The 15,894-nt window shown below is 37.6% G+C and overlaps 1 protein-coding gene across 3 annotated transcripts in view; it reads right to left on the minus strand.

Annotated features, from left to right (window-relative positions):
• Positions 1-15,894, minus strand: part of efl1 (elongation factor like GTPase 1) — a 152,060-nt gene that overhangs the window by 130,878 nt on the left and 5,288 nt on the right. For all 3 annotated transcript variants that reach the window (XM_067445108.1, XM_067445100.1, XM_067445095.1), the window contains exons 6-10: positions 11,584-11,721; positions 8,794-9,011; positions 7,645-7,768; positions 5,665-5,744; positions 3,473-3,609 (exon numbers count right to left, since the gene is read on the minus strand). In XM_067445108.1, coding sequence (XP_067301209.1) covers positions 3,473-3,609; positions 5,665-5,744; positions 7,645-7,768; positions 8,794-9,011; positions 11,584-11,721 — 697 coding nt within the window. The remainder of the gene's footprint in view (positions 1-3,472; positions 3,610-5,664; positions 5,745-7,644; positions 7,769-8,793; positions 9,012-11,583; positions 11,722-15,894) is intronic.

Genomic DNA, 15,894 nt, shown 5'->3' on the forward strand with positions numbered 1-15,894 from the left:
CAGGTCTAAAAGCAGTTAATGATTAAACATCAGCTAGCAATTTCTACAAAATTTCACGATAAACTATGTTGTGTAGAAATGCGCAGAATGTCTATCCCTATCTGACCGTCACATGTGTAAGCTATAGCCTACATCCTACAACATTCATTTAAAATCTGGGATCTAAATTAATTATTTTAAGACACATATTGCTGGCATAGATGGTGACAATCTACATGGATGCTTGAAAAACAACAAAGTCGACAACAATATTGCTAAATATGATTTATTAAAGATACTGCAATGTGATAAACATGGAGACAACGTTAGCCACAATTACTATAACGTTACCCTGTGGTCACTCACCAAAGCCCCTTTCACACTGCACGTCGGACCCGCAATATTCCCGGAACATTGCCGGGTCGCCTTCTGTGTGAAAGCAACCACGTCGCGGAATTAATTACCGAATTGAACCCGGGTCGGAGACCTAGTAACATTGCGGGGTTCGACCCGGGACGAGCGCTGTGTGAACAAAAGCCAAAACTAATGCCGCAACGTGTACGTAGTTATCCCACAACTCTATCTCTCTCTCTGTTTTCAGACAACCTGTGCTTGGCACTTCAGCCAATAAAAATACAGGAAACTACATTTGGCCATCTGACCAATCTAAGACCATTATGTTTTTCAGAGGGACTGGCTTCATAGAAGCAGGAAACAAACGAGCCGTTCAAAGGACAGCGGAGACAGCGGTGTGGAATAAAGGTCAAATATAAGAAAAATATGCTGTTTAAAAAAAAAAAAGTATTAAGACATGCACCCCATAAAAGTTATACTGCACCCCATAAACACAACCAAGCCTAGAAAAAACACACAGAACCACCACTTTAAAGACTCTTCAGAGATGTAAAGGATGCAATACTACTCAATATGTATCTTACTCAAGATTAACATGAGATTGGCAGAAATTGTGTGTTATGTACCTGTTAACATTAATAACAAAGGTTAATAAATGCTGTAAAAATATATTGCTGATTGTTAGTTTATGTTAGTTAAACGAGACCTTAAAGTGTAACCAATTTATTTATACGAGGCTTGCAGCTCTGTTAGCAAAATTTGAGAGGTCAAAATAAATACGTTTCACATGCCTTTTTTGTATATATTTTTAATGCCACCAGAATAGGTAACATGTTTGCAAATTTTGTCTAAATTAAGGTAGATTTGCAAATATTGGTTTTGCAGTTATTAAAAAATTTACACTGCCGTTCAAAAGTATGAGGCAAGTAATGTTTTTAATGTTAATGTTTTTGAAAATATTCTCTTATAGTCACCAAGGCTGAATTTATTTCATTAAAACAGTATAAACAACATAATATTGTGAAATATTACAATAAATTAAAGGGGGGGTGAAATGAGAGAGAGAGAGAGAGAGAGAGAGAGAGAGAGAGAGAGAGAGAGAGAGAGAGAGAGAGAGAGAGGGAGAGAGGGAGAGAGCGAAAGTAACAGGCTACGCCCATCAAAGCGCTGGCTTGTAGGATGCTGGACAGGTGATGTGCACATAACAATGTCACCAAAAAAGTGCGTTTTTGGTTGCCAGACCAAGACAGTCCTGCACAGATTCGCCAAAAACCCCGCGTTAAGGCAACAGTGGATGTAATTTGCTTTTCCGGATCAGCAACTGAGTTGCGCGAATGTTTATATCTGTTCGCTGCATTTCGGTGCCGACTGTTTCATAAACAAGGCCCAGCTCGACGCCGGATTTTCCCGATCGCCTAATGCTGAATGATGGAGCAGTCCCAACGTTAGAACCGCAGGCGGTGAGTAAGACTGCTTCAAATGTCTGTGTTTTTTTTAGTCCGCTTACTGTCTACACAAACCACGCGTAAACACACAAACACACGTGCACAACTGCACTTCCGACATGTACACCTTCAAAGACAAAAATACGACGATATAATTCAAGTATAAATATGTAAATAACACAAGCCGCTAAGCATATTATATAGTTAGTGTATAACTTGTACCACATAGAGACGTCCTGCTCTAGTCGTTTTTGCTGCTGCTCCTGTTCAACTGCAGCCTCTGGGTCTGATTCCGGATCATAGATGTATGGCTGTATCTGATTAAAAGCCATATTTTTATTTTGAATAAAGTTTTTTCCCGCTGTTAGGGATGACAGCTTTACGACGCACTCGACTCAACATAGCAGCAGCGAGCACACGTCATTTAGCTCCGCTCACACGATACGCCCCCACCCGCTCGGCTTTTTTCGGAAAGACTCGGAACAGCGCATCTTTCTTATATAATTATTAAAAAAATAAAGACTTTTCGGAGATATGCAGGATGCAATGCTACTCTATAGGTACTCAAGATTGACATGACACTGACTGAAACTGAGTGTTTCACCCCCCCTTTAAAATATTTTAAAGATGCATCTTACCAGGAGTTACACAAACTACTGTTCATGTTTATGTAGGTTAATTTTATATTAAATAAGTTTATCTAACATATCTAGTAGATCACATTACTAAAAAGCAAAGATTAGTAAAGCTTTAAAAAAAAAATCATCCAACTTGGAACTCCTTTCCATTCATAAAAAATAAAAACACACACAAACATAAAACACCTGCCAAGCAGGCCAAAAATGCACATTTGTGAAGTATTTTGAGAATCACTCTATTACATGTTTAGGGAAACAACTGACATTTTACAAAAAGCGTTAATCGCAGTAGCGCGTCACTCGGAGCACCTGTCACCACAGTAATTGTGAGGCGTGCCCGCGTCAACTATATTGCCGCAGAAGGAGCTGTCTAATAACGGTCGGTTCTGTTTCCTTCCTATACAGCTGGTGAGATCACCGCAGGACGGGTGACGGCTGAGGAGGTGGACAACGCCAGTCAACCGCCTAGTGCTGATGTGGCTAACGTCACTGGAGGTTGTGTATAATTACCAAAGGACTGTGGGTTGTACGCTTCTAGAAACTATACTCTGAAATTCAGACTTGTGGTCACTCCAAGATATAAGACCAAGAGGTTAAACCTATATTTATGTCAAATGTATTCCCTCCTTTGTTTTAGTCAAACATTGTATTATTGCCTAAAACATTAATCAAGAGGGATTTAAAGTTTCTGCACCACTTGTGGCCCCAAACAGTTCAGCAAAAATAATGATGTTTTAAGCAGCTTTAGAGGTCCATCTGCATACAAAATGCATTAAATTACATTAAAACGTGACATTAAAGACTTTAACATTACAAAAAGATGGCTCCTATTAGAAATCAGCATATTAGATGATGATTTCTAAAATGATTTCTGATATGACTGAAAATTCAGCTTTCCATCACAGGAATAAATTACATTTTAAAATATATTCAAAAAGAAAACTTTAAATGTCTTTTGTCTTAAATGTTTATTGTATATTTTTTTATGTACTGACCTCAAACTTTTGAATGGTAATGTTTTTCAACAAGCGGCAGTGTTTGTGTGGTAAAGGATACATAACACGGCTTGAGACACAGGAAGCCACTGGCTACAGATGGCACTGAGGAGCACTTTGGGGTCCGAGTGTTTCAGGTCACGAGCCATGACTTTTAATCCCAGTGAGGTCACCATCTTCTCCACTTGTTCTTTGTCCCTGAAATTTGAAAGATAGTCAAGTGTGTGTGTGTGTGTTTGTGTGTGTGTGTGTGTGTGTGTGTGTGTGTGTGTGTAATGCACAGTTCGAGCTTATATCCACCAACTGGGCAGTAGAGGTGGGCGATATAGCCTCAAAATTATATCTAAATATTTCAAGAATATTTGCGATAACGATATTTATGACGATATAAAAAAAATATACGGAACAAAGTTTTATTGGTTATTGCAGCTAGTAGGCAGCAGCATTTATTAGTGCAAACAAAATGAAGGGCATTGTCCATCCTTTTCCAATGAGCTAATGTCATTGATGAGAGAATATTTAATTCAAAGTGTAAATCTACTGTCATAAGGTAGAAGTTATTAGTGTTTTCACTGGAAATCTTAAGCAATAAGTAAATTAATAAATATAGTTTAGCAATAACTAAAGTAATTTATGCCATGTTCTGTCTGAATATTCAATTCTGATTGGCTGGAAGGTGTACAAAATAGCACAGGTAATTCCAAGTTAGCTAAAATACCGTTCTGTATTAATGAGCTGTTTTCATTATGAAGCGCACACGCGCACACGTCACTCGCATACAGAGATTGCGCTGCAGATTCAGGAGCACGGAAACTAGTTATCAACGCCGCCCCGCGACTTTTAGCGACAAAATAGCTAAGCTACTGGATCACTACATTATATTTCTCAGTAATGATGGGGTTACTCGCTATTTTAAAGTAATAAACGCACATCTGAATTGTTAAGAGAGACGCTAAACAGACGCAGTCACGCATGTATGACCCCCCCCCCCTCTCTCTCTATAGTTCAAATAAATGCTGTAATTCATTTATTCAAATAAACAATAAACGTATTACTTAAACACTTACCTACTTTATCTCCGTGTCTCATTCGAAACGTGCACAATGCTAGATCTAACTAGCCGTAACTGACGAAAATAATCGTCAGTTAGCCTTCTGCTCAAATATTGCACTGTAAACATTAATAACAGCTTTACGTTGTCAATACTATGTCAGTTGTCAAGAGAGCTGAACTCTTGTATCCAAGTAGCTCCCTTTTAGGTACTAAATCATCATCATCGGAGCTGACATGCTGCTCTTCTCCCTCAGACAGGTGTTATTGTGCGCGCTAGGGAAAGTAATTGCGCCGTACGTCTTTGCGTGGCTATATCATTTTTATCATGTAAAAATGTATTACCGGTCTTATCGTGGACGATATGACATTGCACACCCCTACTGGGCAGGGCAAGTAATAAAACAATAACATTCAGACCTCAGATAACAGTATAATAGTTTTTTTTAAGGTTGTTCATTACACCTTTAACTAATGTTAACACTGCTAATGTCCATTTTATACCATCAGTGTTATTTTAATATTATTCACTACCATAGTATTTATTAATATTTTAAATCTGTTTTCATTTTAATTTTAGTAAAGTTTTTTGTAAAATGTCACCCGTGCTGGCTAAATTAGTCACAATGAGCAAATTTTCAAAAAAATTGTAATTATTATTTTCACATTCTCCATAAAAAAAAAAAATGAAATAAAAAAAAACATTACATTTGTATCAAACTAATTTCTATTTGTATGATTTGTTAGAATAAGACAATAAATTAATGAGTAAGAGTAAGATAATTTACATCAGCATGAGTTTAAAAATCACATTTCAGTTGTTTAGACTCATTCCATCGAGAATTCTCTATGAAAATGCACAAAGGTGGAGGGCTGCAGTTTACGACAATACCAAACTTATGCTAAGGTGAAGAGCAGCCAAGAAGCGAGCGAAGAAAAACATACATTTTGCCAGCACAGGGCACAAATATTTTATTTCATTTCAGCTTTATTGCAATTACCGAAAACTATTTTTTATATTTTAGTTAAAACAATGAATTCCATATTGCCAACAAAAAAGTTTATATTAAATATAAAACATTTTTTTAATTATGAAACAAGATTTTTTAATTATGTGGCATCTCGCAGCATTTTCATTTCCACTGTGGACAGTCATTTGTTGGTGTAATATGTATAGACAAAAGAGTTCATACAAAAAGTTACCTTCTAGTGACCACAGCATCATACATACTCCAGATGTTATCCAGGACAAGCTGCACAAACAGAGGTTTCTTTCCTTTGGACTGTGAAGACAAAAAGAAAAAGAGTTGATGAGTGTGAGGTTCGTTAAGACAGTATATAGAGCAAAGCTAGGAATTAATCATTTATATGGAAAAGAGAATGCATACACAAACTAAGACTTTGGGTAAGCGACCCAGCGCTGCACTGATTCATTAGTAGCCTTTTTTAAAGATTTGGAGAAAAAGCTTCTAATGTGACTGAATGGGGTCAAACTCCAACTAACATCTGAGCTCAATTGAGTTAAAGGCTTAAGTTAGGCTCGACTCTGTCAGTCCTGCAAATCAATGTTGACGTCTGGAGGTTACGTCTCCCTCCATAACCAGCTCTCTCTGAATGAGATCTGTCTGGCAGAGTGGAATAATGGCAGTGACTGATCAGTCTGTGCTGAAGACATTGTTTTGTCTGAGCATTGTATGGCGGGCGGACTCAGTCATCTGGTTACTGCAGATTGACGCATAGATCTTCAAAGCGTTCATTATTGAGATCTTTGTCCTGCATTACTGTAAACATCTCCAACAAGTGTGTTCTTATTGCCAATGCACAACATACAGGGAAAAGGACAAATGAGCTTCAAAATATACTTTTTTTTTTGCAAAATCCTTTCAAATCAAGTTTAAAACACAAACACACACTAATTGTGCTCACTGCTCAGAAACATGGATATAGTACAGGGAAGTGGATCAATAAGTTAAACCGACTTTTATATGTGAAACAATCATTTTTTTTAAAAATATCTCAAACTTTGTTAACTTTGGTTTTATGCATGTTGTGTCAGATCTGCTTTGCCCAACAATCAACATGCAATAGCATCTGTACAGTACAAATGTGGTCATTGATGGTTAAACGTGCAAGAAAGGGTCAATCACAGTATGCAAATATGCAGAGGAGAATGGGCCGATTGATTCAAGCTGATAGAAGAGCAACTTTGACTGAAATAACCACTCGTTACAACCGAGGTATGCAGCAAAGCATTTGTGAATAGCCCTGTTGCGATAGTCGATAAATCACTTAATCGCATGATTTAAAAAAATTAACTCGATCATTGAGCCTAAAACCGTGATATGCACCGAACAGTGGGTTTTGTGAACCGTGCCGCCACTAATATGCACCTAAAACACAATCATCCGTTGTGGTTTTCATCCATTTTATTTATTGTTTTTGGTACTTATTTAAATGCATTTTTTAAACAGACTGAGACTCCATGGTTTTATTGTTTTTTCATTTATTGTGGTTACTTAAAATGTTTTCCATTTTTATCCATCATGCCTTGTTACCACTCTGCAGGCTGGTGGTGGTGGTGTAATGGTGTGGGGGATGTTTTCTTGGCACACTTTAGGCCCCTTAGTGCCAATTGGGCATCGTTTAAATGCCACGGCCTGCCTGAGCATTGTTTCTGACCATGTCCATCCCTTTATGACCACCATGTACCCCTCCTCTGATGGCTACTTCCAGCAGGATAATGCACCATGTCACAAAGCTCGAATCAGTTTAAATTGGTTTCTTGAACTTGACAATGAGTTCACTGTACTAAAATGGCCCCCACAGTCACCAGATCTCAACCCAATACAGCATCTTTAGGATGCACAACATCATGGACGGGCTCCATCAACTGCAAGATGCTATCCTATTAATATGGGCCAACATTTCTAAAGAATGCTTTCAGCACCTTGTTGAATCAATGCCATGTAGAATTAAAGCAGTTCTGAAGGCGAATGGGGGTCAAACACAGTATTAGTATGGTGTTCCTAATAATCCTTTAGATGAGTGTATGTGTGTATATATATATATATATATATATATATATATATATATATATATATATATATATATATATATATATATATATATATATATATATATATATAATATGGTGTAAGGTGTATCTCACAGAAATGACTGTACCTTAGCTCCCTTCATGATTTTTTTGGCTTTGGCGTTGAGGTAGAAATCGCCCCACAGAGTCTTGAGCAGAACCCAGAAGCGAATGCCCATCTTCAGACTGTACATCTCAGCAAACTGATGAATTCTGTCAGAGCATTAAAGAAAATGCAAATTAGCACTATTATATGCACTTGTCATTTGTGATTTTATTTCTTCCAGTTCATTTGTATGAATGTCGTTTTAAAGAGGTCTGTGATTTTAACAATGTCTCTAATATATGACAGCTGTAAGATCACTGCATAATTAACAAGTAACTAAATTTAACAATATTCACAGACAGCTGCAATGTTAAACATCACACTGTTTATCTAATGTTGAGTTATATTTAGTAAGATATCATTAGCATTCATCATCAGACACAAGTCCTGGTCTGTGGCGTGTGCTTAACAAAATAAATAAAAAACTGATAAACATCACATGATCAAACAGATATACTAATACTAATAATATACTATATATTAAGGATTACCAAACTTTAACCAAACCCCTTTGGCCTAAAATATTTACTTGAAGTACCCCATGAGATTTTAAGTTAATATCAACTCTTTCTGATGTTAGTTAATATAATATGTGGCATGTCACATCCTACTTTTAAATGTATGAAAAAGAGCACCTCAGAAACATTTTGTTTCACTAAAAAACATACTAAAGGGTTAAGAATGACACAAGGGTGATTAAATGACTGATGACCAACTTTTTGGGTGACCCATTCATTTAATCTTAAAAATGCAAATTGGTGCTTTACTCTGGAGTGTTTTTACAGTATAAAATGTTCTGAAACGCTCACCAGAGTGCTCTGTTCCGCTCAGCTTTTAGAAATGTCCACCTACACCAGTCGTATTAGTACTTTAGCACTCATTTCAAGTACCTAAAACCACAGTTATGTAACGCCTCAAAAATGTGCAATACATTAGAAGGGTGGGGAGCCCTGATGTTAAAATCTAGTATATTATTGCCATCTTGTGAGCCATCGCAAGTACTACAACCACTGTCGAGATGTAAACGGTAAAAGCCAACCATGTAAGTTGCTTTTAATAAAAGCATTAGATAAAATCATTCAAAAAAATGGTGAAAAAAAGCACCCTAATTTTCAGAAAGTGCATCACATACCTGAAGCCCCAGCCATCTATAGCACTGGCAAATACCACATTTCCCCGGTCAGGACTGAAGTAGAGGTCAGAGTCATCAGTTTCCTCTAAACCCGCGCTCCAATCGTACACCTGATCTCCGCTGTCGTTCTCTGTACAGCTGCTCTGAGCTTCTGTGTCTTTCTCCGCTCGCTCCTCCAGGACTTTAGAGGTGAATAATGTGCCGGTAACTGCATTCACCTATAGAATAGGCAGAACCATAGCCATAGTGTTTCATCTTTGTCCAGAAACATCGCTCAGAGACACGTCGTACCATAAAAGATCAAAACCTCCTTGATCAGTGGACTATATAAATATAGTGTAACTTTCAGAACTCAAAACATCCTCACCAATACTCATCAACTTAAAAAACCCAGATTTGTAATGTTTTTGAAAGCGGTCTCTTATGCTCACCAAGGCTACATTTATTTAAGAAAAATACAGTAAAAAAATAATAATAATATTGTGAAATGTTATTACAATTTAAAAGTATTACTTGTATTATTTATTAACTGTTATCTATTAAATATTATTCATTAATTATATTTACAATGCAATTTATTCATGTAAACAATACTGTCACATGACCTTTCAGAAATCATTCTAATATGCTGATTTGCTAAATAAGGAACACTTCTTATTATCAATGTGTTCAAAACCTTTGATAAACAGAAGAACAGCATTTATTGTAAATAGAAATGTTTTGTAAGATTATAAATCTCTTTACCGTCACTTTTGATCAAATTAATATGTTCTAAAGTATGTTTAAAAAATAAAATAATCTACTTTAATAAATTATACAAATAAAAATTACAATATTCTAATAGATTTCTAAGACTACAATCAGACCTAACTTATCAAACAATATCTGATATTTATTATCTTTCACATTTAAAAAGGGGTAAATAGATGGGTAAAAATATACTAATAAAACAAAATGGCACAAAGGAAAAGTGCAACACAAGTGTCCAGTGCACAGATGAGCAAATAGAAAGATGGTATACACTTCTTACACTAATTCTTATTAAAATATGTAATAAAATATATATTTTTATTTCATTAAATACATAAGTTTATAATGGCTATTATTGTTCAATAAATAATATTTTATATTATAATGTTGCCGTACTTAGTATTGAGAAACTGTCTGATAGGGGTTTGACTTCAAGTGCAGGTTACATAAATAAACCAGTAGGTGGCGGCAAGGGACCGACTTTAAGAGTGAGTTAGTAGACCATTCAATTAAAAACACTGATTCATTCTGGATTCTGGAGCCAAGCAAGATTGTAAACAAGAAAATTATTTAATAACTTTGAACAACACCTTATGAGGTGTAACCGACAAGCAAAGCTGTTCCGGAGTGAGGCCGAATCTGACTTCACTTCATAGATATCAAATTTTTTTAAAAATCAAGCTGGTCTGGCAACAAGATGTTAGCAGCAGATTCTTTAAGTCTTGTAAGTTGTGAGGTGTGGCCTCCATGGATCGGACATGTTTGTTCAACACATCCCACAGATACTCGATTGGATTGAGATCTGGGGAATTTGGAGGCCAAGTCAACTCCTCAGGGCACATTATCCTGCTGAAAGAGGCCATAGCCACCAGGCAATACCGTTTCCATGAAAGAGTGTACATGGTCTGCAACAATGCTTAGGTGGTACGTGTCAAAGTAACATCCACATGGATGGCAGGACCCGAGGTTTCCCCTCAGAACATTGCCTAAACCATCACACTGCCTCTGCCGGCTTGCCTTCTTTATAGTGCATCCTTGTGCAGTGTGTTCCCCAGGTAATCGACGCACAACACCATCCACATGATATGAAAGAAATGTATTATGATACATTTGATACTTTGTATCTGATATCAATTTATATTTGAATGGTTTGTTATTGCCACTCTTCCATTGACATCAGTATGTATTTTACAAACTATATTATTTTGCTAGAACTTATGTGTATTTAAATGTCTCAAACAAAATAAACCTCATGTGGTTGAAAAAACTGAATAAACCAAAGCATGAAAGCACATTCAAATTTAGCAGTTGTATGCACTCAACGCACTAATAACACCAATGTGATCGTATGGTTACCGTATGTGCCAGCCAGTACCAAAACAACCTGAACATTATGCACTCGCTGTCTCGCACCAATATGGCCGTGTGAAATTTTGGCATAACGTTGTGAGCAATTTAAGCTACAGTAGCTCGTCTGTTTAATCAGACCACACGGGCCAGCCTTTGCTCCCCACTTGCATAAATGAGCCTTGTTCAGCCATAACCCTGTAACCAGTTCACCACTGTTACTTCCATGGACCTCTTTTGATTGATACTGATCATAGCACACCGGGAACACGCCACAAGAGCTGCAGTTTGGAAATGTTCTGACCCAGTCATCTAGCCATCACAATTTTGCCCTTGTCAAACACACTTAAATCCTTACACTTACAGTCAATTTTCCTGCTTCTAACACATCAACTTTTAGGACAAAATGTTCACTTGCTACCTAATATACCCCACCCACTAACAGGTGCTGTGATGACGAGATAACCAGTGTTATTAACTTCACCTGTCAGTGGTCATAATGTAATGCCTGATCGGTGTATATTGTCATTCAATAACTCAAGCACTTTTAAGTACTTTTTCATAAATATAAATAAGTCACCCTGAACCCTGTCATAATCAAAATGTCATAAAAGCATGACTCCTTCAACATAAAATCCATATTTTCAATTGTGCGTTCCAAAGCTTCAGCCATGTTTGGAGGCTCTGACTCACCTGCTCTAGTATTTTCTGTAGGTGAGCGTACGCCTCCTGTGTAGTGAGTTTCAGCTCCACAATCAGCCTGTCGATTTTGTTGATGACAAGAACAGGACGAATATTCTCCAGCCAAGCTTGTCGTAAAACAACTTGTGTCTAAAGCAGAAAAGAACAAGATGCTAATACAGGATGATGTGGCGTAGAGAATAAAACACACACACACACACACACACACACACACACACTCACACTCACACTCACACTCACACTCACACTCACACTCACACTCACACTCACACTCACACTCACACTCACACTCCGTTTGAGTTTTTTGTTTTGTTTTTATTTAATCTAATATGCGATACATTTGTGTGCCTTTTGTGAGAATCTGATGACCATTTAGTGATAATACAATTGAGGAATCAGTGTTTTGAACAAAGAATACATTTACTAAAAACGAAGGACATGAATCATTCTTACCAATCATTCTGAAGTTATAATTAGTCATGATTAAACATCTCTATTTTTACATGAAATTAATGACCAAATAAAAAGTGCATAGTACATAATGCTATGCATATGGTTTAAGTAAGGGATAATGTACATCCATTCGGTTGTTGTCGCAGAATAAACCCTAACAGAGTGATCAGGACCCCGACATGAAGCGAAGGCTACTTGTAAATTACACGGTTACTTGCAAATTAAAGTCAAGTAAATTAGACATAAAATATTTTCTCGAGTTTAAATATTTTATAAGCTCTTATGCAACGCTTCCGCAAATAAAATCAGTTCTAAACTGCTTAAACCCTTTATCTATTGCTGAAGATTTGTTTTTACCATATATGTTGAAAATGAATGGGTTAGCTGAAAGGGTTATGTAGGAGCTATTTATACTCACTTTTAGACAGGTTAATTTTGTTATTTCCTATTTTAGCCACTAGAGGGAGCATTGCACTAGGCGTGGCACTTCACCGAGAGTTGAGTATATGTACAGGTGTGGTAATTAGTTAAACAAGGTGTGGATGGCAGGGAACGCACGGTTCTTACCATAGCCGTGAACACCCTTTCCACCAACAGCACAACAACAACACTTGTTTATAGCCACACTGGGTGAAGAGCCATTCGATGGAAAATATCCCTTTTACCTTTATAATAAATGAGAAAAGAAAGCTAACATTTGAGCTTGGATTCCTGTTGCTATGAGTTGAGAACACCATGCCATCCATGCCGAGGCTTACAGGATAGCCTCAACAGGTTAGTTTACCCAAAAATTTTAATTAGCCCATGACTTACTCACCCTTAAGTCATCATAGGTGTATATGACATTCTTCTTTCAGATGAATACAATCAGTAGCCTAGAAATCTAGACACACCCTAGCAGTAGCAAAACTAATCTGGCGCGAGTGTAGTCTAGCAACTCTCAATACACGTCTGAGCTATAAAAACCAAACTCTGGTCAGGCCAATCACATTGTGTATAGAGTCGGTGGGAGTGGCTTAACATAATGACGGATGAGTTGCGCTTGCGTGCTTCTAGTAAACACAAAAGCTAGCGAACGGCGGTCTTTTGAATCAGCTTTGACCGCGACTCTGGAAGACTTGGAGTTAAGCTTTTCTCTGAGAAAAGAACAAAGAACGGCACTGAAGTCATTCTTAAAAAGGGAAGACGTGTTCGGAGTTTTGCCGACCGGATACGGTTACTAAGTAATAGTAACTAATAAGTAATAGGCTATTTTCTTTACTGGTTTTGGGGCTCTCTCCTGAACGCTGGGTTTTGATGGGTGTGTTGCACTGGAGACTTGGAAGTAAACGCCCACGGCTAGGATTGGATAAGATTTGCATATTTAATTAGATTCAGCCTGTCAGCTTACATGAGGGAGGGATTGCTTTGAAAGCGGCAAGGGGAATGATTCTCTTGACCACAGGGCTCATAAACGTCTTTATCAAACAAACACAATGATTTATTTCTCATCCACCCGCGATTGATTGGACTATTATTTCTGTATTACATGCCACGCATGATCTTTGGATATGAGCGTGCACACACACACACACACATGCGCGCCCAGATCAAGAAAATATTATTTCTGCCAACAGGCGTACATTTTGGTAGCCCGTCTGGAAAACACACAGCCACGGGAATAACATTAGCCTACATACAAAAAAGATGTTTTACTGACATAAGTTTTTTGCACCATTCCTGTCAGATCCAATATAGAAGGCACACCATTTTGTCTGCAAATCCAGCACCTGAGAGTCGACTTGTTTACAAACGATTCCGCAGTGAAATGAAGCGAACACAAACGTTCTTCCCACGTGAACTGGAACTTCATTAAAAATAAATGTAGTATCACATATTCCTAATATTAGGATCCAAAGGAAGCTTATGCAGCGACTGTTCTTTATCAATATCTTGATCTTCTTCGACGTGTTTATTGCAGCTGGCTAGCGTTATCCGCAGTGTTGGGAGTAACGCATTACAAAAGTAATACATTACAGTAACTTATTACTTTTTGCTGTAACGCAGTAGTGTAAGGCATTACTAATCAATTTTCAGTAATATTTTACTCGGTACATTTCCAGTAACGCTTGCGTTACCCCCCCCAACCCCCCTCCCCCCAAAAAAAATACAATAAAACGAAAAAGGAAAAAGAAAAAAAAAGCGATACATTAACGCATGAAAAATGCAAGTTATTACCTTGTGTTCATTCAATAGCCGCGTGTGGTATCCAGGTTAGTAATTAAATACTAAATGATAGCTTCTGATATATTTTTGTATAGCTATTTACTTAATTTTCCTTCAATTCAGTACTTCAATTCATCTCCCTCTTGCTGTACATTTGGATATTGTGTGACATAGTCCAGTGAAGGCGTACGTGTTTATTGCGGATTTTACAGAAGTGCCGCAGGCATGATTTCAGCCTGTGCTCGCGCTGGCCAGTGGAGAAGTGGCTAAAGAAGGTTTAAAGGCTCTGCCGTTTCAAAGAATAGCACAACGACAAGCGCGTCGAAGAACGGACGAGAGACAAGGCGCGCGCTGCTGATCCTATAGGCCTAATGCCTATAAACAACACTTGGGTGAAGATGACAGAATAAGACTACTGCACACCGTGAATAAAAACGGAAGGTGTCTGCTAAGCATGAGCCAAACGTGATCTTGAGCTGACAGATGATCGCGGAAGATTTGGTTTCAAAGTGAAATGTAAAAGCGCCTATTAAAGGGGGTTTGTCATTGTGTTGTGTATTTCATTAAGAATAATAGGCTAATTTTAAACCGAAACTAAAATCTGCTTGGCCGCACAGAGCGCGCATTTACTAACGAGCTGTCATTCACTGTGCGCGCACTGGCGCGTTTTCAGTTCATATGGAAGCTTAACTTTTATAAGAATTCTTTGAAAGCACTCGCTTTGCATCCGCTCCCGTTATTAATGCCCAAGCGGCAGTGCGCATGTTCCTTTCGGTTAAATAGAATAGTGATTTAAAAGCCCAGATACCGGTGATGTCGTCACACTTTGATTAACCGGTGGGAAAATGTCCCCACCGTCCCTACTGTACATTCGCGAGATGGATGCGCATTGCTTAGTTTATCAGAGATAAGGACAAGAACGTAGGATAGTCAAATGCAAATGCAGTCAAATACAACCTTTTTCTAAAACCGAAATAACTATCTCGCAACTATGTCGCAATAATAAGAAAAGAACAAATGCGCATATTGTCATAACTTAGTTTACACCGTTCTGTTGTGTCTATGAACAGACCTAAGCTATTCCCAGATATTGCCAGATAATCACTTTACCTCTAAAATAATACTTATAACAGAGTTGGATCGTCATGATTTCTTGCATTGTCTTGAGCATTCACTTTTTTGCCAATTCTCTATTGTTAGCCTGGATGGCCCATGTCATTATGCTTCATCATATCGCCTTTTACTGGATGTAAGATGCTCTCTGCCTACATTTTAGAATGTTAAGAGCTACTTCTGAAGTTATTTTGGTGAAAGTAACTCAAAAGTAATACAGGAGTAATGTAACGCATTACAATTCTGAGACAGTAATATTGTAATGTAATGAATTACTTTTAAATAGCAGTAATAAGTAATCTATAATATATTACAGTTTGGAAGTAACTTGCACAACACTGGTTATCCGATGAGTCGGTGGGCGGGGCTACTGAATTACACGTGCTTATTATTCTGTAGAGGTACCACTAGATGATGTCAGGATGAAGTTCACGATCGTTTTCTGGGCCTGGTGTCTATAAAAGCTTTTCTTTGACTAACAAGGACGTTTTCAACTCTGAAATTTACAGGATAACCTTATATTACCATGAC

Source organism: Pseudorasbora parva, chromosome 1 (assembly GCF_024679245.1).
Source record: "Pseudorasbora parva isolate DD20220531a chromosome 1, ASM2467924v1, whole genome shotgun sequence".
In the NCBI taxonomy this organism is placed as follows: Eukaryota; Metazoa; Chordata; class Actinopteri; order Cypriniformes; family Gobionidae; genus Pseudorasbora; species Pseudorasbora parva.